At 37.2% G+C, this 23839-nt stretch overlaps 1 protein-coding gene and 1 long non-coding RNA gene across 3 annotated transcripts in view; both read left to right on the top strand.

Annotated features, from left to right (window-relative positions):
• HDAC2 (histone deacetylase 2) overlaps window positions 1–9313 on the top strand; it is a 35335-nt gene extending 26022 nt beyond the window's left edge. The window contains exons 9-14 of the mRNA XM_027551169.1: window positions 2957–3097; window positions 3327–3435; window positions 4086–4216; window positions 4933–5088; window positions 7886–7943; window positions 8944–9313. Of these exons, the coding sequence (XP_027406970.1) occupies window positions 2957–3097; window positions 3327–3435; window positions 4086–4216; window positions 4933–5088; window positions 7886–7943; window positions 8944–8974 (626 nt within the window). The 3' untranslated portion in view covers window positions 8975–9313. The remainder of the gene's footprint in view (window positions 1–2956; window positions 3098–3326; window positions 3436–4085; window positions 4217–4932; window positions 5089–7885; window positions 7944–8943) is intronic.
• A 13038-nt stretch (window positions 9314–22351) lies between these two features.
• Window positions 22352–23839, top strand: part of LOC113898226 — a 32921-nt gene continuing 31433 nt past the window's right edge. Inside the window, exon 1 of one of the 2 annotated variants that reach the window (XR_003512579.1) lies at window positions 22352–22538. This is a non-coding gene — a long non-coding RNA (uncharacterized LOC113898226). The remainder of the gene's footprint in view (window positions 22539–23839) is intronic. The other variant, XR_003512577.1, reaches the window with a different exon arrangement.

The following is a 23839-nucleotide window of genomic DNA, read 5'->3' on the forward strand; positions in this document are numbered from 1 at the left end:
TCCAAGCTTTTTCCAGTGCCAGCTTCAAATCAGATTTCTCAGGTCTGCTAAAGTCAGTTTACCTCTTGTCCGTCTCCTTTCTATCTTCGTTTATATTGTTACGACTGTATGTTCTCCAGTCTTCATTTTTATAAGTTTTAGCCTTTAGAAAAATCCCTTTATAATCATTTTTGTCAGATTCTGAGATGAAGGAAAAGGAAATGTCCTTTTTTAGCCAGCTTTCTTTACTTAGAAGTCTTTAAGTTAATTTTTTGTTTGTTTCATCTTTAAAAATACCCAAATGGCTTTCCCCTATTATAAGAAGCATGCATTTTTGTAATTGCAGTAATAAAAATTGGGTTGTGACTCATATAATGTGACTATTGAATACTTAATGAAAATGCCCACAGTTATAGTTACATGAAGAAAACTTTAAGCTTTTAAAAATTAGGAAGAATTGGAAGGGAATATTTAAAAAAAAACTATCTTTGGATGATGAGGCTTCACTGGTAGCTCAATGGTAAAGAATCTGCCTGTCAATGCAGGAGACTCATGGGTTCGATCCTTAAACTGGGAACATTCCCTGGAGTAGGAAAGGGCAACCCACTCCAGTATTCTTGCCTTGGAAATCCCATGGACAGGGGAGCCTGGTGAGCTACAGTCCATGAAGTTGCAAAGAGTAGGACATGACTTAGCAACTGAATACAACAGCAGCATCTTCAGATGATAGATTTTTAGGTAGTTTTTTTTCTTTGTACTTATTTTGATTTTTCCAAATATTCAACATGTATCAGTTTCTTCTGTAATTGAAGGATTTTGTTCTTGCTTTAAAGGTTGACTTATGTTCCTGAATGATGATAATATAAGAAGTTACTAGTGACTTGTAATTGATTATTGAATTATGACATCCAAATGAAATATTTTGTTTTTATGTTAGGTTTACTTTATATTTAGATTTCTATACAAAGAAATTTGTTAAAGTTGTTTTTAATAGTAATAATATAAATAAGTTAAGTGTCCATAATACCACTATCTAAAATAACCTATAGTTAAGCCTTAGAAAGCATTACTACGAACAAAGCTAGTGGAGGTGATGGAATTCCAGTTGAGCTATTTCAAATCCTGAAAGATGATGCTGTGAAAGTGCTTCACTCAATATGCCAGCAAATTTGGAAAACTCAGCAGTGGCCACAGGACTGGAAAAGGTCAGTTTTCATCCCAATCCCAAAGAAAGGCAATCCCAAAGAATGCTCAAACTACCACACAATTGTACTCATCTCACACGCTAGTAAAGTAATGCTCCAAATTCTCCAAGCGAGGCTTCAGCAATACATGAACCGTGAACTTCCAGATGTTCAAGCTGGTTTTAGAAAAGGCAGAGGAACCAGAGATCAAATTGCCAACATCCACTGGATCATGGAAAAAGCAAGAGAGTTCCAGAAAAACATCTATTTCTGCTTTATTGACTATGCCAAAGCCTTTGTGTAGATCCCAATAAACTGTGGAAAATTCTGAAAGAGATGGGAATAGCAGACCACCTGACTTGCCTCTTGAGAAATTTGTATGCAGGTCAGGAAGCAACAGTTAGAACTGGACATGGAACAACAGACTGGTTCCAAATAGGAAAAAGAGTACATCAAGGCTGTATATTGTCACTCTGCTTATTTAACTTACATGCAGAGCACATCATGAGAAACGCTGGACTGGAAGAAACACAAGCTGGGAGAAATATCAGTAACCTCAGATATGCAGATGACATCACCCTTATGGCAGAAAGTGAAGAGGAACTAAAAAGCCTCTTGATGAAAGTGAAAGAGGAGAGTGAAAAAGTTGGCTTAAAGCTCAACATTAAGAAAACGAAGATCATGGCATCTGGTCCCATCACTTCATGGGAAATAGATGGGGAAACAGTGGAAACAGTGTCAGACTTTATTTTGGGGGCTCCAAAATCACTGCAGATGGTGACTGCAGCCATGAAATTAAAAGACGCTTACTCCTTGGAAGGAAAGTTATGACTAACCTAGATAGCATATTCAAAAGCAGAGAGATTACTTTCCCAACAAAGGTCTGTCTAGTCAAGGCTATGGTTTTTCCAGTGGTCATGTATAGATGTGAGAGTTGGACTGTGAAGAAGGCTGAGCGCCGAAGAATTGATGCTTTTGAACTGTGGTGCTGGAGAAGGCTCTTGAGAGTCCCTTGGACTGCAAGGAGATCCAACCAGTCCATTCTGCAGGAGATCAGTTCTGGGTGTTCTTTGGAAGGAATGATGCTAAAGCTGAAACTCCAGTACTTTGGCCACCTCATGCGAAGAGTTGACTCATTGGAAAAGACTCTGATGCTGGGAGGGATTGGGGGCAGGAGGAGAAGGGGACGACAGAGGATGAGATGGCTGGATGGCATCACCAACTCAATGGATGTGAGTCTGAGTGAACTCTGGGAGTTGGTGATGGACATGGAGGCCTGGCGTGCTGCGATTCATGTGGTCGCAAAGAGTCGGACATGACTGAGTAACTGAACTGATCTGAAACCTGTATAGTCTTAAGTAATTTTTTTGTTCATGTCTGTGGAGAAAAGTGGTAACAAAACATCAGTTTAGATTAGGTTGTACTTAATGTTTCATTGTAACCTCACTTATTTTTTCCCCCCAGGTAACCTTATATGAACATAGGATTTTCATATCACATTAATAAAAATGTGTTATATTTTAATCTTAATATAGTTGTATACTTGACTTTTCCATCAAGTACGCTTGTTAACATAGCCAGTTATGTCTTAATGAGTTTTGTATATTGTGTAAAAGGTGTTTGATGAAAGTTTTAGACTAGAAATTTTCTTAAAATTTTTATGTATTATTTGTTTTTTAAATATTTAGCAAAGCCATTTTGGTTGAGTAAAATTTTGTTTATATTTAAAAATTTTTCTTTTCCAGCTGTTACAGTGTGTAAATATATTGTTACCCAAATCTTCTTTGTCTTAGGTCATGCTAAATGTGTAGAAGTTGTAAAAACTTTCAATTTACCATTACTGATGCTTGGGGGAGGTGGATACACAATCCGCAACGTTGCTCGGTGTTGGACATATGAGACTGCAGTTGCCCTTGATTGTGAGATTCCCAACGGTAAGTGTTCTTATTGTGATGTCTTTATTGGATGAACTGTCTGTTTGTAGAAGAAGATGGTTAGGTCATTAGAGTTGATTCCAAAACTATGTAAATAGGAGAGCAGCCACTAAATTCATTTTGTATTCACTTTTAAGTATTTTCTCTGGAAATATTTTACAACTTGAGTCTGGATTTTGTGTATGGATTGAGCTTTTAATATGTAACTTTATTTCATTATTTTTAATAGAATTGCCATATAATGATTATTTTGAGTATTTTGGACCGGACTTCAAACTGCATATTAGTCCTTCAAACATGACAAACCAGAACACTCCAGAATATATGGAAAAGATAAAGTAAGACATCATTAAATTGATTTGATTAAAATTATTAATGTAACTTTTGAAGCTTTTAGAAAGTCATGTGCAGTAGGTCAGTTTAACTTTATACATAAGGTATTCCCTTTTGTCAAAAGTATTTGAAACCTTAAAGATTGTTGGTTTCTTTAATTTTATAAAATGATGGAAAATGTATAATAGATTATAGCTCAAAAATACTTCCATTTTCTGTTAGTTAAAATGGACTTTTTTGTTGAAAAGGGCTCTATAAGTTGTATATTTTCTTGCTTTACACAAAAGTGAAATTTATTTTCATTGAAACATTTGATAAACCTTTCTCTAAGAAATAGAGTTTGGAGAGACATTGTTCGTACCCAGGCCTGGGTTTGTGCCCTCACTCCATGACATTTGGCAAGTTAATTTGCCTTTATGCTTATATTTCCTCATCCTTGAAATGGGGGATGAAATTTAGTATCTACCTTGTAAATTTTGAGGATTAAACAGGTTAAAAATAGGTAAAGTATCAGTACCCAGTAAATGTTACGATTTTAATTCTTAGGTTAAGCTAGATAAAAGATGCAATTTATTTTGCTTAATGTTTCCTCTTTCACTGAAAAGGAACTTGAAAGAAAATATTTTTTCTAATAACTATGCATGTTGTAATTTAGACAGCGTTTATTTGAAAATTTACGCATGTTGCCTCATGCACCTGGCGTCCAGATGCAAGCTATTCCAGAAGATGCAGTTCATGAAGATAGTGGAGATGAAGATGGAGAAGATCCAGACAAGAGAATTTCTAGTAAGATAGTCCTTTGATGTGTATTCTGTTACATTTTTCTGGTTTATTAAAAGCACACTACAGACTGAAGGTTTTGGTTGCCCAAGAACTTCACCTGTTTTCATGAGCACACTATTATTACTGTCTGTTTTCATCATTTTTTAAATCTTATGTAGATTTAATTTCCTTTGTCTCAGAGCCTGATTTGAGTGTCAGCAATTTCATTTTCTACAAATTAACCACTTATGTGTAGTGTAAGTTGAATAACATTAAGCACCTTCTGTTTGATTCTACCATCTAATTCCACTTAATATGATTTGTAAGCTTTTAGCCTAATAGTATGCTATTATGGTATAGACATTCTAACATAATTGACATAAATGATATTTCTTATTTTCTCTCCTTCCCCTCTCAGCTCTGAAATAAAAGGTTACTTTTTATTTAAAGACATCACTCCTACTTCCTATCAGGAAAGCAATATTTTTTTCCTCCAAAGTTTTTTTTTTTTTTTTAATGAGAACCTCTAATGTTCTTCGTATTCCTTTGAATTATTTCTTCCTAGATTAAAGCTAAATTTTCAATGTTTAGCAAGCCATGCATTCAGTTATAATCTTAAAATCTGTTTCCTTACTTTTAAATATGACTGGCTAGTTCTTCTATAGAGCAATGCACTTAACAGTTGTAAAATCTGTGACTGCCTTTGTCAAAATGTTATTAAAAATCTTTTAATGTGTCAGTTCGAGCATCAGACAAACGAATAGCTTGTGATGAAGAGTTCTCAGATTCTGAGGACGAAGGAGAAGGCGGTCGTAGAAATGTGACTGATCATAAGAAAGGAGCAAAAAAAGCTAGAATCGAAGAAGACAAGAAGGAAACGGAGGACAAAAAAGCAGGTCAGATTTATTTTTTGATAGATGTTTTAATTGTAAGTTTTTGAAAGTGAGCAACCAGGCAATTTTTATAAGATCCTGAAATACTTAAACGAGTATCAGAAATAGGTGAGTATGCTAAACAAATAGGTGACTTTTTTTCCCTCCATGTAAGTAAACTTTTAGTTAAAGCTCTCCAAATGTTATTAGTCACATTTGCTTTTATAATATAGGAAACTATCTCTTCTTGGCAACATAGGCTTAAAATATTGAACGTTGCACTGTGATCTAGACTGAGTGAGAGAACAGACTGGTTATAGACCCATATGTAGCCCATGAGCAGAGCGGAAATTCTAAGCTAATTTGTAACTGCCTGTAAGTTTATTTGATGAGAATAAAGCATAAAAGAAGACTCACATTATATAACCTTAGACCAGTTTCACCATTTTGAAAAGGCTCAGAGAACAGACTTTGTTATAATTTGAAAGAAACGTAAAAGCGATGGAAAGATGGGAAGGGATTTGAGAGCTGGGTTAGGAGGAGACAATACTTTCTGATGTCTTAACTTTAAAAATGTGTCTTGTCTGTTGAGGCAAATGTGTCAGTTTGTCTGTTGAGAAAATAGATGATTTAGGGCATTGCATTTGCTTTCAGAGTGTGTTATCTTTTATCTGAGTTTCCAGAGCACTTACACATATCTCAGTCATTTTATTTAACACATCATATTATGACACCTCATTAGGAACTTTACATATCTCCCTGCTAGATTGAGCTGCTCTTGGCTAGAGAATGCAGTATCTTAAATACCTGAATTCTTGTACTTGGTGCATTTCCTGCTGGATACCTGCTACCTATATGCAGGTAACGGTGAGGAGCACAGGTTTTAGTTGACCTGTTAATTTTGACCCTGTAGCATGTGGAAAACAGATTCAGAGGTACTGGGCCAACATCCTTTTTCTGTCATATTGAAGTTACGTGAGTAAGCTGGCTCTCGTGTTCTTTTTTTACTAGAGAGTGTTTGGAATCTGTAGCATGTCTGCACATCTAGTTCTGTTTTGTTTGTGGATTGACTCCACTATAGGCTACTGTTCTCTGTCTATCATTTTATAATTTTAACTTCCCAATGTATTACAATGATGGCTCCAGTCTGCTCTTGTGTACTGATTGACATCCAGAGATTCCAGCTATGATTGAGGTAAGAAGGACTTAACTTTAGCTGTAGGATTTTTCTAGTATTTTTCTTTTCTCTGTCAATTTGTCTTTTCTGTATTTTTTGTTTGTTTGTCTTCCTTTCTGGCATTTATTCTTGCTTTTTAAACTTTTATCTTTCTATGCTTTTTCTTCCAAATGGGAAAGTGGGTGCACTAGAGTGCTTATCTTTCATTGCTGCTTTAGCTGAAAATGAGAGTGCCTTTTGATCTGGCTTTAATGGCCTGGTGGTGGATTAATCTCAGTATTTAGTTCCTAAATACTTCTGTTGCTGATAGTAATTGATACTTAAATTTCTTAGTTTAATAATGAAATTCTTCTTATAGTGTCTTGCATTTGTTAAAATCTTGCAACATACAGATAAAAGAAATACTACCATAGAAAACATTTTTAAAAGTCTAGTTCAGAACCTAAAGTTAGGAGTATTTCTTTGCTCTTCATCCCTCCCCAAACCACACTTGGCACTTTTGTTTACATATCTAAAATAAAGCCAGAAGCCAAAACAAATGTCATAATAAACATGTTGCTATATGTTTGTATTATAATCATTGCCTCACAACTTTGATTCATTGGCTTATCTAAAGAAAAAATTTACCACATTTTGGCTAATTTGTTTCAATGATCTTGAATGGATAGTGTTACTCTTACTATTTTGTTAATTTTTATTAAAATGGTAAAGTTCTGATACTTATATAGTGAAGGTTTAAAAAGTAATGGCTGTGTATATGTATGGCTAAGTCCCTTCACAGTTCACCTGAAACTGTCACAACATTGTTAATCAGCTATACCCCAGTACAAAAGAAAAAGTTTAAGAAAGAAAAGAGGGTACTAGAAAAGAAGGGTACCAGCGCTAAGAGTCGGACACGACTGAGCGACTTCACTTTCACTTTTCACTTTCCTGCATTGGAGAAGGAAAAGCAACCCACTCCAGTGTTCTTGCCTGGAGAATCCCAGGGATGGGGGAGCCTGGTGGGCTGCCGCCTATGGGGTCGCATAGAGTCAGACACGACTGAAGCAACTTAGCAACAGCAGCAGCAGCCTAACCATTATTTAAAAAAAAAAAAAAAAAAACTATTGGTTATATAAGCCATAGAATTTAGCTTCTGTTTTGTCTCTGACCTTAACTGATTCTGTCCTCTTGTCACAAAACTCCAGCCAAATTGGTCTTGCAGTTTTTCCTTCCAACCTAATTCCTTGTTGCCTCAAAGTCCTTTTGAGCTTTCCCTCTGTTCAAGGTACTTCTTCCCTTTTCCCACTCAAAAGTGATTTGTTCTTCAGAATGCCTCTCAAAGGTCACTTGTCATAGCCTTTCCTGATCTACCATGGTGTTTGCGCATGTCTGTTGGCTGAATGTCTTCATAGTGTATATCCTGCCTATAATGCTGTGATCCCATAGGGCAAAGTTCCCAAAGGCGGGACTGCGAATGTTGCATTGATATTGAACCTCTGTCATTTAGTACATCTTCAGAAGCTTAGTTAGTTGTTGATTTCATGAACAATAATATTGTATATGGGAGTTTTTTATATTTTAAGTAAGATATATTTTAAAATAAAATACATGCATTTTATATTTCAAAATAGGTGTTAATCTCTTCCCAATTTTTGTTTTTAGATGTTAAGGAGGAAGATAAATCCAAGGATAATAGTGGTGAAAAAACAGATACCAAAGGGTAAGCTGTATTCTTTTTCTAGTAATTTTTATATGCTATAAAAATAATGAGTATGTTTACTGGGGTTGGGGTGAGTATACATATATTCTTTGAGAAGTACTGAACTAAACCTGGAATATCATCAGTAGGTTGTTATGAGATGCTCTGAATTTTAGTATGGTATGTAAGACAATATGGAGAAGGCAATGGCACCCCACTCCAGTACTCTTGCCTGGAAAATCCCATGGACAGAGGAGCCTGGTAGGCTGCAGCCCATGGAGTCGCTAAGAGTCGGACACTACTGAGCGACTTCACTTTCACTTTTCACTTTCATGCATTGGAGAAGGAAATGGCAACCCACTCCAGTGTTCTTGCCTGGAGAATCCCAGGGACGGTGGAGCCTGGTGGGCTGCCGTCTGTGGGGTTACACAGAGTCGGACACGACTGAAGTGACTTAGCAGTAGCAGTAAGACAGTATATATGTATCTTAACCATTAGCTTATATTTCATTTACTTGCTTGTTTTTCATTTATGTAACATGCCTTAAAAAATTACAAAAGCTAATAATAATCAGTGTTGTAACTGAATGTATTAAAATAGGTCAGTTTATATTCTTGAACATAATTTATCTAAGCCTTGTTTTGCTATTAACTTTTATATAGACACTCATCATCTTTCATGGTGCTCTTATTTCTATATACATGATTTTTTGGTGTTATAAGACAGGTAAATTTTAAGAATCACTGGGCTAGTATAACATAATTTTTTAAAAGACCATAATTGAGCTTTCTGTTGTCAGAAAGCATATAGATGCTTGGCCACACATAATTTTGTGTTAGCCTTCATAGGATGACTTGGAATAGGTTGTAAAACCCTCAGAAGGTCAAGGCAGTCAGTCAAAAACTCAAGGCACTACCAGCTTACATGTTTCTTGGTGGGAACCATAGGACTGATCTATTGGTCATTGCATTTAAACTGAGATTGTGCAGTTTTTAATATTTCATATTGCCTCTTTTAACAGAGCCAAATCAGAACAGCTCAGCAATCCTTGAATTTGAGTCTCACAACTTTCAGAAACCATAAAAAAGTGAGAAAATATTGGGAAGAAAAATGTTTTTTCTTTTTGAAGACTTCTGGCTTCATTTTATACTACTTTGGCATGGACTGTATTTATTTTCAAAATGGCTTTGTTTTTGTTTTTCTTGGCAAGTTTTATTGTGAGTTTTCTAATTATGAAGCAAAATTTCTTTTCTCCACCATGCTTTATGTGATAGTATTTAAAATTGATGTGTTATTATGTCAAAAAACTGATCTATTAAAGAAGTAATTGGCCTTTATGAGCTGATTTTTCCATCTTTTGTAATTATCTTTATTAAAAAATTGTACTTCAATTGTCTTTTGTCTGTTTATTACAACATGGAGTCTAATTTCATAGGCTAGTAACATGACCGTTTCTGTAGAAAAATAGAATACCCTAAAGCTGAAAGATACTGATGTCCTAAGACATCCATGAACTGTTGAGGAAATTACTGTGTTTACAGTAATTATTATTTCTTACTCTAATAGGAGTTCTACCATCTTGTTCTCTGGAGGTTAACCAGCCAATATTGGTGAAGATTAATATCTCATAATCATAATTTATCTTAGATTAATGAAACAAGCTATGCAGTTGAGATATAGGAATTAGCTTTGAGCTGAACCAAAGATTCTCAAAAACTGGTAATCGATTCTGAGTTGAAAGAAGAAATCTATGATCAGAAAAGGAAACTATAGCTTCCATACTGAGCTCTGTGGGACTCTTTTGCCAACCCCTACTATATACCAAGTAGACAAAGAATTGTATAGTGTGTTTGAACAGAAATTTCCTGTGTTTATGTCAAGGCTAAAATAAAACCTGCTGTTTAGACAAAACCTGGTTCTTGTACTGCATATTCATGGTACCCAGGTTCCACTATTACACCCAGGCTTCCAAATGAAGGAAATAAACACTTAAAAGTCATTTATCATGAGTTTATTGAATGTCTACCCACTTTAAGGCTTTGAGCATGCAACTGAACATAATGGGAAAATGCCTGCTCCCACAGCTTACACTTTAATGGTAGGAAGCAGACAAACGGGGTAATTTCTGCTCCTAGGATATGCAAAGGAGAGCAAAACATTTTAGAAACTTGCCAAAATCAATGAAATCTTTTTGCTGGGCCAAATTGATTATTTTGAGTTAAAAATTTGGACAGTAGATCAGTCAAAAATATTTCTCTAAAAGCTCCTGTTAAATACTTCAGCATTTACAAAAACACCTGGACTTTTGTAATGAGCAGCTGTTCTCTCACCTGTATTTAGCAGATATTTCACTTGCCATGTTGGTTCCAACTCTTTTTTTTCTTTAAATAAGTTTGAACAGAAGAAGTTGAAGCCCTCTTTATCCACTTTGTCATTTGATTCCCTTACGACTCTTCAGAAGTAACCATCCCTTATGCCTGTTTTCACTCTTGCTGCATATCTTGTAAGCATTCAAGCCCTTGTGGTGTTAGGAATTATGGAATTCAGTCCTTCATTCGTGAAATAGTTACATACATTTGGTGTTTGTGAAACACACAATGGTATTGCACATGTACACTTACGTAACTTGCTTTTTTACATTTTGATTAACCCTGTTGAACAAGTCCAACTCATTTTAACTGCTCTGTGTTAAGTTTCCATTTTAAGGACATACCAAAAATTTGTTTTAGTAGTGTAGTGAACCTCCTTGGTTACATTTAGGTTTTGTTTTACTATTTACAAATAGAAGCATCTACATAAAGCTGAAGCCTCAAGAGAATAATATGAAACATGAAAGCTCAGCAAAGTGACGTGGTACAACATTAATACACAGAAAACAGCAACTGGTAATATACACAAACAGCCAGATTTGCCAGAAAAAGTAAGGTCCTATTTATAAGAGCAGTAACAAAAATTCTTATAAATAAAAAATATAAAGAAGCTATGGTTCTGGCATATACTGAAAAAGATCATAAGATGTCAAGATAAATACCCTAATCCATATGGAACAATATTGGATAAAATAATTCAGATTGATGAAGGAAGAGATTATTCCTTGAGTGGTATTGGGATAATGGGCAATCAAATGGATAAAAAGAAGTTGTATGCTTTCCATGAGAAGAGTCAGATTAGCTGGATGTTGAATTTTATCAAAAGCATTTTCTGCATCTATTGAGGTAATCAATTTTTATTCAATTTTTTCACGTGATTTTAAAATTAATTTTTAATTAAAAAATATAAACATAATTTCTGGTCAAAGGGATGGAAATTTTATACATCCTTATAGCTTTCATTTCCTTTTTTTCAAATTGTCTTGTGATGACTTACAGATTCATCAGTTCAGCGTTTCTGGGACAATAGTGACTATCTTAAGTTTCATTTCTTCCTTGGAAGATTTACCTTGTGGCTACAAATCCTAACAGAGTCTTCTGGGAGAATCATATGGTCCTGATAGGGGTAGTCACTATCATTTCAGTTTTAAAAATGGCACTTTAAAACAGACCTCAACTTGGCAGGGAGGTAGGGGGAGTGGAGAAGCTCTTAAGGAAGATACTGCTATTTTCTCAATTTTTCTCATTTCCGTATGGCATGGATGAAAGCTTCCAAATTCCACTAGTCAGATCAGATCAGTTGCTCAGCCGTGTCCGACTGTTTGCTACCCCATGAATTGCAGCACGCCAGGCCTCCCTGTCCATCACCAACTCCCGGAGTTCACTCAGACTCACGTCCATAGAGTCAGTGATGCCATCCAGCCATCTGATCCTCTGTCGTCCCCTTCTCCTCTTGCCCCCAATCCCTCCCAGCATCAGAGTCTTTTCCAATGAGTCAACTCTTCACATGAGGTGGCCAAAGTACTGGAGTTTCAGCTTTAGCACCATTCCTTCCAAAGAAATCCCAGGGCTGATCTTCAGAATGGACTAGTTGGATCTCCTTGCAGTCCAAGGGACTCTCAAGAGTCTTCTCCAACACCACAGTTCAAAAGCATCAATTCTTCGGCACTCAGCCTTCTTCACAGTCCAACTCTCACATCCATATATGACCACAGGAAAAACCATAGCCTTGACTAGACGAACCTTTGTTGGCAAAGTAATGTCTCTGCTTTAGAATACGCTGTCTAGATTGGTCATAACTTTCCTTCCAAGGAGTAAGCATCTTTTAATTTCATGGCTGCAGTCACCATCTGCAGTGATTTTGGAGCCCAGAAAAATAAAGTCTGACACTGTTTCCACTGTTTCCCCATCTATTTCCCGTGAAGTGATGGGACAAGATGCCATGATCTTCGTTTTCTGAATGTTGAGCTTTAAGCCAACTTTTTCACTCTCCTCTTTCACTTTCATCAAGAGGCTTTTGAGTTCCTCTTCACTTTCTGCCATAAGGGTGGTGTCATCTGCATATCTGAGGTTATTGATATTTCTCCCGGCAATCTTGATTCCAGCTTGTGTTTCTTCCAGTCCAACGTTTCTCATGATGTACTCTGCATAGAAGTTAAATAAACAGGGTGACAATATACAGCCTTGACATACTCCTTTTCCTATTTGGAACCAGTCTGTTGTTCCATGTCCAGTTCTAACTGTTGCTTCCTGACCTGCATACAAATTTCTCAAGAGGCAGATCAGGTGGTCTGGTATTCCCATCTCTTTTAGAATTTTCCACAGTTTATTGGGATCCACACAGTCAAAGGCTTTGGCATAGTCAATAAAGCAGAAATAGATGTTTTTCTGGAACTCTCTTGCTTTTTCCATGATCCAGCGGATATTGGCAATTTGATCTCTGGTTCCTCTGCCTTCTCTAAAACCAGCTTGAACATCAGGAAGTTCACGGTTCACATATTGCTGAAGCCTGGCTTGGAGAATTTTGAGCATTACTTTACTAGCGTGTGAGATCAGTGCAATTGTGTGATAGTTTGAGCATTCTTTGGCATTGCCTTTCTTTGGGATTGGAATGAAAACTGACCTTTTCCAGTCCTGTGGCCACTGCTGAGTTTTCCAAATGTGCTGGCATATTGAGTGAAGCACTTTCACAGCATCATCTTTCAGGATTTGGAATAGCTCAACTGGAATTCTATCATCTCCACTAGCTTTGTTCGTAGTGATGCTTTCTAAGGCCCACTTGACTTCACATTCCAGGATGTCTGGCTCTAGGTCAATGATCACACCATCGTGATTATCTGGGTCGTGAAGATCTTTTTTGTACAGTTCTTCTGTGTATTCGTGCCATCTCTTCTTAATATCTTCTGCTTCTGTTAGGTCCATACCATTTCTGTCCTTTATTGAGCCCATCTTTGCATGAAATGTTCCTTTGGTATCTCTGATTTTCTTGAAAAGATCTCTAGTCTTTCCCATTCTGTTGTTTTCCTCTATTTCTTTGCATTGATTGCTGAAGAAGGCGTTCTTATCTCTTCTTGCTATTCTTTGGAACTCTGCATTCAGATGTTTGTATCTTTCCTTTTCTCCTTTGCTTTTTGCTTCTCTTCGTTTCACAGCTATTTGTAAGGCCTCCCCAGACAGCCATTTTGCTTTTTTGTATTTCTTTTCTATTGGGATGGTCTTGATCCCTGTCTCCTGTACAATGTCAAACCTCAGTCCATAGTTCATCAGGCACTCTATCTATCAGATCTAGGCCTTTAAATCTATTTCTCACTTCCACTGTATAATCAAGGGATTTGATTTAGGTCATACCTGAATGGTCTAGTGGTTTTCCCTACATTCTTCAATTTAAGTCTGAATTTGGCAGTAAGGAGTTCATGGTCTGAGCCACAGTCAGCTCCTGGTCTTGTTTTTGCTGACTGTATAGAGCTTCTCCATCTTTGGCTGCAAAGAATATAATCAATCTGATTTCAGTGTTGACCATCTGGTGATGTCCATGTATAAAGTCTTCTCTTGTGTTGTTGGAGGTAGTTAATAACTAATGCTACTAGCTTTCTGTCAATAGGAGATGCTTTGAAGTTCTTAGAGTGGAGTAATTTGCCTTCATCTTCTGATTGATGTGGCTTCAGTAAAATTACTACTGAAGCTTCTCTGATACCGGGATTCATAACGTTTCTTATTGTATTGTGATATAAATGACATGGATTTTCAAGGTTTTATGAGAAAACTTCAATTTGTATGCTATCACAAGTAATAATTTTTGATTGTTTAAGATCCTTTTTTCTTCACAATCTTGTGCAAGTTACTAACTTCTCTGTGTCTTAATTGCTTCTTAACTTAAAATGAGGAAAATAATAGTAGTCTTCACCTCATTAAGGCTGTTGAGGATTGAGTTGATACAGTTAATGATGTTAACTACTACTGTTGTTATGTCAGGTAAACAGAGATAGATGGGACCAGAACTGTGAGGGAAGTCTTAAATCTTCAAGTGTTATTTAAACATCAAAAATCGCTTCTGAGACTTGTGTTTGAGTTTGATGCCTACTAGTACCAAAATACTAGGCCATGGTGGATAGGGAAACAATCTTTTGAGAACTAGTTTCAGCAAGGAATCTGTTAACATTTGGTAAATTTAGGGGGATCTTAGTGTCCCTGCAGTTAATTCACTGAACAGTAATCTGTCAAGCAAAATGGTTGTGAATGGATTATGGAAAAAATGAAACTATTAAATTGTTGTTGTCTGTTTACATGAGTAGCAATATTAATGTGAAGCAATAATCCTCAGAAGGGTTACAATATAAAGAAGCTACTCAACAGTTGCTGCATTTTCTCCAACTTGCCACAAGATGGCAGATGTTCCATTGTTTAAATTTTTTTTTTTTTTCTATTTTTTTGTGCATTTTCTCCTGTTGTCGCTTGATGGTCCATTGAACACGCTGAGTAACACTCATTGACAAGTTCTTTTGAATGCAGTGTTAAGACTCCATACCATTTGAATTAAGCTACAGTGTAGTTTACTGATTGGAATTTTTCTTTAGGTAGAACAATTAGAATACTAATTCCTGAGTTTTACATCCATAAAACAGTAGAGTGTATCTGGTAGTAAATGTTATTTGTGACTTTTCTAGTCAAAAGTAGAATGGAAATGAATATTAGAGCCAGAGTAGTTTTCTATTTTGGTTGGGAATGGAATCATTTAAGATACACAATAGAAGAGAAGGAATGAAATTTGATTCTAAAAAATGTAGTTCAGTATATAGTGAAGTTCATGTGCAGGGATACTGGACTGCATATGAAATAGTTCCACAGCATTTGTTACTAAACGAAGTACCTAACCTCTTTGATCTTTGAAATTATGAAACTTTGAAGTATTATGATTAGGATATTAGTTAATCCTGGTGGAATAAATTATAAAGGAGAACTGAACTTGGTTAAGTTGTTATTTGCTCTTTACTTAAGAATGTTTACTCCAAATGTTGATAAAATATGTACATGTACATTTATTTCTAAAATAACATGAATAGTAAAATTCTGGATTGGTAAATTTTTTTTCCAGGACCACCTTGTAACCAATGGTATGTGTTTGAGAGTAAGTTCAACAAAGTAATGATTGAAATCTAAGACTAATCTCTCAAGTTATGAATTTTGGTTCTATTGGTAAATCAGAAGCTTCTGGCTTCTCTTCTGTATTCTTTAACTTAGTTATCTTTTTTGTTTCTTCAGAAATCAACATTTCAAGGGTGACCTTCCTATACAGTAATTGCCTGATATGCAGGAAAAGTTTTTCAGTAAACAAATACCAACAAAAGGTCACTGCATTCTGGCAACTAGTAAACTGAATGTTTGACTTAAGAGACAAGTGTTTCTCCTTTTGCCTTTTTTAATTGCATTTTTGCTGTGTCTCTAGGTGAGAAACACTTCAAAAATCTCCTTATTCTGTAGTCTAGCTGGAAAGTTCAAACATGGGTCACCTTTGATTGAATTCTAGGTGGGACTGAGCTATTAAGGGCACCCTAGTGTGCTCCTTTGCTAGATAACAGCCTTCCAGGTACAAGAAAGGAAGACCTACATCTCATCAGCCTTTCAGAAGTGGTCTGAAATGGGCTGAATTCTAATTTCTGAAGGATCCACCTGATGTGGACATACTCTGTCTTCCAGTAAAAGATTTTTCCCTACAATCTGAAGTTCAAACTGTTACTAGCTATCCTCTTCCCCGTTAATCAATGGCAAATCTCTTTTTGGTGAATTGTAAGAAGTATATTATTTTTAGACATATTTAGTTGTATAATGTTCACATGTACTAGGCTTAGGTGCAATTTCTGTGCTATTCCTTTTAGATGGTGAGTACGTTTTGGAAATCTCAAATTAACATCTGAGATACCTTGAAGTAAATGGTAAAGCATTGGGGTTTCTTAATGACTCAATGCCATCGTATTTCTAGAGTTAGAAAACATTGTAAGTTCATTTTATCTCAGATCTATTTCTAAATATGATGGGCAATAAATCTGAACTTCCAGGTATGCACCACAGATCCTAAAAGTTATTTCATGGTGAACAGCCTCATCTCTAGCCTTTTTTGTGCTTCTTACTTGGCCTGTTCAAAGCACCAGCACCACTTAGAGCAGCAGCAGGTAAAGAGCAGTGCTCTAGAAATCACAAATGTGGAGTAGGCCCCAGCTTTACATTATTTATTGAAATATTATTTACTTTATTGTTTTGGCCTCGTCATTTAAATTGCTATGCCTCGCTTTACTAATCTATGAAACTGGTCAGGTAACAGTTGACAAATACTTTGCTTTTCCATCATGTCTCTTCTTTTACTTGGGGTAGACATTACAAATTGATCTTTGTTTTCTGGCCTTAAAATCCTTCTCAACCCAGATAGCCATTACAGTTAATCAGAGATGGCATTAAATATGAAATGCTTTTGCCATCTCTGGCTGAAAGATCTTTCAAGTCCAAAATTAATAGTATGTCTTTTTTTTTTTTTTGAATGTGTAGGGAAATATTCTGGTTTTGTAGAGCCAGCACCACACCTGTGTTCACAGGGCAGCCCTGTCACTTAAAAGTTTAAGGATTCCCTGCTTTCCTAGAGAAGTTTCTCAAACCCTGGTAATTATAGATATTATGTAAAAACAGCTGTGTTTGCTGCTGTCTGGTCTCATTCCAGTAGCGAATCAATGCGGATGATTTGTCAGTCTTCCCAATCTTTAGTAGCACTGAGGTGGGTTTGTGGTGCTGTTGCTGTTCCTTTGTGGTTTTGTTTGTTTGTTTGTTTTTTATTTTTTTTTAATTTTTTTTAACAATAATCAGTCCTAGCAATCATGTACACATACGAATACACAGTCTCACATCCCATAGCTATATATTCCTAAAATACAAACTTTTTAAACTTCAAAATAGAACAGAAGTCCTGATTAAAATTAGACATGATGTCTTTTTTTATCAATGAGAAATCAAATATTAATATGTTTTCTTTTTTTTTTTTTATCTTTTTTTTTTTCTTTTTAACCCTCCTCCCTCCTCCCTCCCCATACCATCCCTCTGGGTCGTCCCAGTGCACCAGCCCCAAGCATCCAGCATCGTGCATTGAACCTGGACTGGCATCTCGTTTCATACATGACATTTCACATGTTTCAATGCCATTCTCCCAAATCTTCCCACCCTCTCCCTCTCCCACAGAGTCCATAAGCCTGTTCTATACATCAGTGTCTCTTTTGCTATCTCATATACAGGGTTATCGTTACCATCTTTCTAAATTCCATATATATGCGTTACTATACTGTATTGGTGTTTTTCCTTCTGGCTTACTTCACTCTGTATAATAGGCTCCAGTTTCATCCACCTCATTAGAACTGATTCAAATGTATTCTTTTTAATGGCTGAGTAATACTCCATTGTGTATATGTACCACAGCTTTTTTATCCATTCATCTGCTGATGGACATCTAGGTTGCTTCCATGTCCTGGCTATTATAAACAGTGCTGCGATGAACATTGGGGTACACGTGTCTCTTTCCCTTCTGGTTTCCTCACTGTGTATGCCCAGCAGTGGGATTGCTGGATCATATGGCAGTTCTATTTCCAGTTTTTTAAGGAATCTCCACACTGTTCTCCATAGTGGCTGTACTAGTTTGCATTCCCACCAACAGTGTAAGAGGGTTCCCTTTTCTCCACACCCTCTCCAGCATTTATTATTTGTAGACTTTTGGATCGCAGCCATTCTGACTGGCGTGAAATGGTATCTCATAGTGGTTTTGATTTGCATTTCTCTGATAATGAGTGATGTTGAGCATCTTTTCATGTGTTTGTTAGCCATCTGTATCTTTTTGTTTTTTTAAATAATAGGTATGCAATATATTTATTGGTTGTTGAATATAATATACTTACTATCAATTCTTTTTTAACAGCAGCCTTTCCTTCATACCTAAACATTTACCCATAGAGGTTAATTTTTAAATTTTTATATCAATTCATTATTCCAAAAATTGCTATTGGAAAAATATAAAAGTCACAAAAATGGCTTCCCTGGTGGCTCAGTGGTAGAGAATCCGCCTGCCAATGCAGGAGACATGGGTTTGATCCCTGACCTGGGAAGATCCCATGTGCTTCAGAGCACAAGCCTGTGCACCACAACTATTGAGCCTATGATCTAGAGCCCAGGAGGTGCAACTGCTGAGCCCACGTGCCACAGTTACTGAAACCTGTGCACCCTAGAACCTGAGCTCCATAACAAAAGAAGCCACCTCAATGAGAAGCCCAAGCTCCACAGCTAGAGAGCAGCTCCCACTTGCCTCAACTAGAGAAAAGCCTGCGCAGCAATGAAGACCCAGCACAAACTAATTTTTTTTTTAAGTCACATACAATTTATGCCCCTCTCAAAAAAGTTACAGAGACCAAAGATTGCCTGTGCCAGAGTCTAATCATGAGAGAAAACCACAATGTGATTTGAACATGACAAGTTTTATATGCTATGCTATGCTATGCTAAGTCACTTCAGTCGTGTCCGACTCTGTGTGACCCCTTAGACGGCAGCCTACCAGGCACCCTGTCCCTGGGATTCTCCAGGCAAGAACACTGGAGTGGATTGCCATTTCCTTCTCCAATGCATGAAAGTGAAAAGTGAAAGTGAAGTCGCTCAGTCGTGTCCTACTCTTAGAGACCCCATGGACTGCAGCCTACCAGGCTCCTCCATCCATGGGATTTTCCAGGCAAGAGTACTGGAGTGGGGTGCCATTGCCTTCTCCGAAGTTTTATATAATCATTAATTATAACAAAATTAGACTAATGAAGGATTCTCCACTGAAAACTAGGGAAACTTAAAAAAAAAAAAAAAAAAAGGTAAAAAAGAACAGATATAAGGAGAGGCCATTGGCCCTGAGAGTATCCCAAGATGAGCCCACCACCTGACCCAAGACTGAGACCCAGATTCTGGAGAGGACACATCTATGGCTCTCTGGCTGGCAGAGAAGTCACTGGGGATTGCATGGATGGAACTTGCTGGGAATCCACCCTCCAACAGTTGCTAGAAATTCTCCTAAGGTGGTAGGGAGATGCTGCTGCCCATTGTGTGATGGGTCCACGTGCCAGAGAACTGATTGGTGATGCAGAAGCCAGGTGCCAGAGAAGCCATTCACGCTGCAAGAACCTGCGGAGAAGAGCACACTGGAACCAGAGAAGCTCCTCCTCCAGCGCCTTTTATTGACACTTGGTATTGTGCCAGCTGGCAAAGTAGAAGTATTTAAAAATCAACTCTAGCATTGTGGTGCAGCCAATAAAGGATCTATTTGGAACTGAGAGGAAATAAACTCATAACTGGCCTGATCTTCTTCCCAAAGGACCCTGGCAAGAGCTATTCTTTGTAATGGAGTGGTAACAAAACTTGTTTTAGAACACTTGCTGAAGCCAGGTAACATTGGAGTAGCTGTAACTACTTAATGCTTAGTAAAGCTGTATAAGGTAGTATAAAGATCACTACTTACTGTTTTTTTGGCCTTGGACAAGTTTCCCAAGCTCTGAGCCTCAGTTTTCTCATTTATAAAATGGAAATAATATTAATTTCGGATAGATATAAAGGTTAAATAGGAGATTGTCTCTGGTCCTTCTTAAAACCACTAATATATTTTTTTTGTTTCTCAGATTCTCAATCATGTCCCACTCTGCAAGCCCATGGACTGTAGCCTGCCTGGCTCCCCTGTCCTTGGGATTCAGCAAGTAAGAATACTGGATTGGGGTGCCATTTCCTCCTCCAAGGGATCTTCCTGATTTAGGGATTGAACCCGCATCTCTTATATCTCCTGCGTTGGCAGGCAGATTCTTTATCACTAGCACCACCTGGAAAGCCCAATAAAATATAAAAAGGAGCAAAAACTAAGTCCAAAAGGAGAATGGAAGTGGATACCACAGCAAAAAAAGAAAAATGATCATTTTGAAAAGTTACGGAAAGTGGTGACTGGAACCAACTCCTACAAGGATGAAAGTCAGGAAGCAGTGAACTCCAGAAAGGCTTAGAATGGGAAGCATCACTGAAAGCTGCAGTGCTGAATGAGAATGAAAACGGGAAAACTGTGATGTCTTCAAGAGGATCAGCTTGATCTCCCTAGCCTGAGAAGCCCAACAGGCACCCCTGTCCTCCACCCAACAGAAGAGGTTTGCCCTCTACAAAAGCTGGACCAGATTGGCTCTGGGCTGAGAAACAGAAGACCTGAGGTGACACCCTGAAAAAATAAAAGCCTTAATGCTAAACTGTGAGACCCGCTGTGTCTCAGTATAGATCTCCTCATGCTTATAATTCTTGGAGAGCATTGAGCTTATTAGATTTGTTTGTAGATTCATGTATTTCAGCAAATTTGAAAAGGCCAACAAAACTGACAGTTTTAACTCAGCTGACTAAGAGAAAGAGAATGCATAAATAATTAAAATCAGCAATGTAAGTGCAGACATTGCTAGCAAACTTACAGAAAAAAAAGAGGATTATAAGAGAATACTATGAAGAATCATATGCCAACAATTTAGTAAACTAGAAGGTATGGATAAATTCCTAGAAATACACAAATTATCAAATCTGACTTAGACAGAAAATCTCAATAGATATAGCAAATAAAGGGGATTGAATCAGTTCAACAACAACAACAACCCCACCTCCCTACAAAGAAAAGTCCAGGACCAGATGACTTCACTGGCGAATCCCACCAAACGTTTAAAGAAGAATTAATGCCAATGCTTCTCAAAAAGTAGAAGAGGAAGGAGCACACTATCTCATCCTTGAACCCAGTCTTTCTCTGATACCAAAGCCAGATGAAAATATAAGAAAAAACTACAAACAAATATATATATATATAAAGTGTGTGTGTGTGTTAGTTATATATATATTATATAATTATATATTAGTCAGTATTGTGTGTGTGTGTATATATATATAGTGAAATGTTATAGGAATGCAGTACTAATACAATGTGGATGAACCCTGAAAACATTACAGTGAGTGAAAGAAGCCTGATACACAGGATCACAGATCATATGATTCCATTTATATGAAATATCAAGAATAGGTAAATTGTTAGATAATGCAAACTAGTGGTTACTAGGGTAGAGGGGGAATTTGGAAGTAAGTGCTTAATGGGTATGAGATTTCCTTTGGAGGTGATGAAAATGTTCTAGAACTGGATAGAAGTGATGGTGGTACAACATTGCAAATGCACTAAATGCCACTAAATTGTTTGCTTTAAAATGCTCAATTCTATGTTATGTGAATTTTGCCTCAAAAAAAAAAAAAAATCTACATTTCTGTTAGGCTCTCTTCTGAATATTTCTTATAGCGTTCACAGTACTGGCCCTAAATCTAATCTAATCTACCTTCTAGTCTCATGAAAGAGGCAGCATTAGATAAGCCAACAAGTAGACAATTATGTGGTTATGATTGTGGTCAGTGCTATATACAACAGAAAAAGGTGTGGCATAAGAAGAATATGAAGAAATTGAGTTAGATTGAGAAGTAAGGGATAGAGGCTGTCAGGAACGTCTATCTAAGAAAGGAACTTTTCAATTGAGAGCTAAAGAATGATTAAGAGGGTCTTACCTGGTGGTGAACAATCTGCCTCCGAAGGCAGGGGAAGCAGGTTCAATCCCTAATCAGGGAACTAAGATGCCACATGCTGCAGGGCAATTAAGCCCTTGTACCACAACTAGAGAAGCCTGCATGCTGCAAAGAAGACCCAGAGCAGCCCCCACCCCCCAAAAAAGGAAGGAAGAAACAGCTTTGTAAATCAAATATACTTCAGTATAAAATGAAAATTAAATTGAATTTAAAAATAAAGAATGAATAGAAAGTGTCCTAGTGAGGAGTTAGGTATTACAGACTCCAGACAGAGAAGGCAGCATGCCTAGTGTCCTGCAGCAGAAAAGAGCTCGTACATGTGAGAAATGCGAAGAGTGGCCCAGCTCGGGCCCAGTGAGTGCCCTGAGTGACCTCAGTCAGTCCCTTGAGGGGCACAAGAGTTGCTCAGCGCTGTGTGGACACCCTTTAGTCTGCTCAGACTCTGACAATCCACTTCAAGTCTCCTGGAGGTGTGGGTAATTTCCTTGACTCTGCCCTGTCTAATAAATTTTTCAAATCAATTTTTTTCAGAAAGAGAAGGTAAAGAAAAGAAAGAAGGGGAGCAAAAGATCAAAATTGGAGTCTTGTCTCTGCCACTATTAGTACTTAATTTAAGGTAAGTTATTTACTGTTGTTATTCCATAATTAATCAGTTCATTGGCTAATTAATTATCTTGTAGGGAGAAAAAGATGTCCTGTGGTCAGTAAATTAGAGAAATGTGTTGATTGGCTGAACACTTTCTGATCTTTGAATATATTCCTCTTTCCGTTTCCTATATTCAATCCGTTGGCCTTTGTTTCTTCCTTCATAATAACTTTCACTTGTGTCTATTTAAAAATCATATGTTAACATTATATACTAGGCATCTTAAAAACTATAATTTAGTCCTCACAAGAATTATATATGTTATTTCACATTCATTTTCTAAGCAGAGAAACTGAGATTTAGCGAGGTTGGATATTTTGCTTGGGGTCACAGAGCTCATACATGATTGAGCTCTGATTCAAAGCCAGTCCTTTTTAACTCTGAAGGCTGTGGTTTTCCCAGGAGCACAGGCTATTTTCTTTCCATTCTATTGCCGTAACTTCCTCATTTTCCCTATGAACAACAGCAACGGCCTCCTGGTTTGCCTTACTTCCCTCCATCCTCTCTGCTTCAATCCACACTGTCCCACACTCTACCCTGCCGCCAGGTTAATGTCTCTTAAACACATATACCCCCAAAATCAAGGTCCCAAAAAACTTCTGATTGAATCTGGCAGAGGAGAGAGCTGAGGTTCCACTGGATTCATAGAACTTTAGCTGAAGGGAAAATTTTTCTGCACCCATTAAAGTTTTCAGAGGAAAGAAAGATGATAAATTATTAGAAGAAAATGAGACAGTTAAAACCTTCCAGAGTACTTGAGGTCAGGTGGGATAGCCCTCAGGTCAGGTGGGATCTGGAGAGGCACAGGACGTGCTGAAGGGACGAGCCAGTGGTCTGCGTATCGGCCTGCTCTCTCCTCTGTTCCCCACCCCACCAAGGGGAGGTGGGTCCCTCTCCATCACACAGGAGACCTGGTCTGGGAAACCTACCAACAATCCAGGATGGAAACTGCAAAAGGAAACTGATGTTTTGATTAAGCAAATATTTGAAATTATTTCATTCCAAAGAAAAATATCCCAATTAAAGTGCCAAGCATTGAGTATTCACAAACAGAAAACAGATGCAACATGTGTTCAGTTTGAAATCGACTTGGGAATAACTCTCCTGAAACTGAATGTGGACATATTTACACAATATAATTCATAACAGAGCTCTGGAAGGGTTTCTAAGAGGAGACAAAGGAGTACTATACACACATTTAGCTATCCCCGGAGTATGGGCATGTACCAAATGTAATAAATATATGTCCGCTATTTAGCTCTGCAATTTCC

The sequence above is a fragment of the Bos indicus x Bos taurus genome, chromosome 9, assembly GCF_003369695.1.
Source record: "Bos indicus x Bos taurus breed Angus x Brahman F1 hybrid chromosome 9, Bos_hybrid_MaternalHap_v2.0, whole genome shotgun sequence".
Lineage (NCBI taxonomy): Eukaryota > Metazoa > Chordata > Mammalia > Artiodactyla > Bovidae > Bos > Bos indicus x Bos taurus.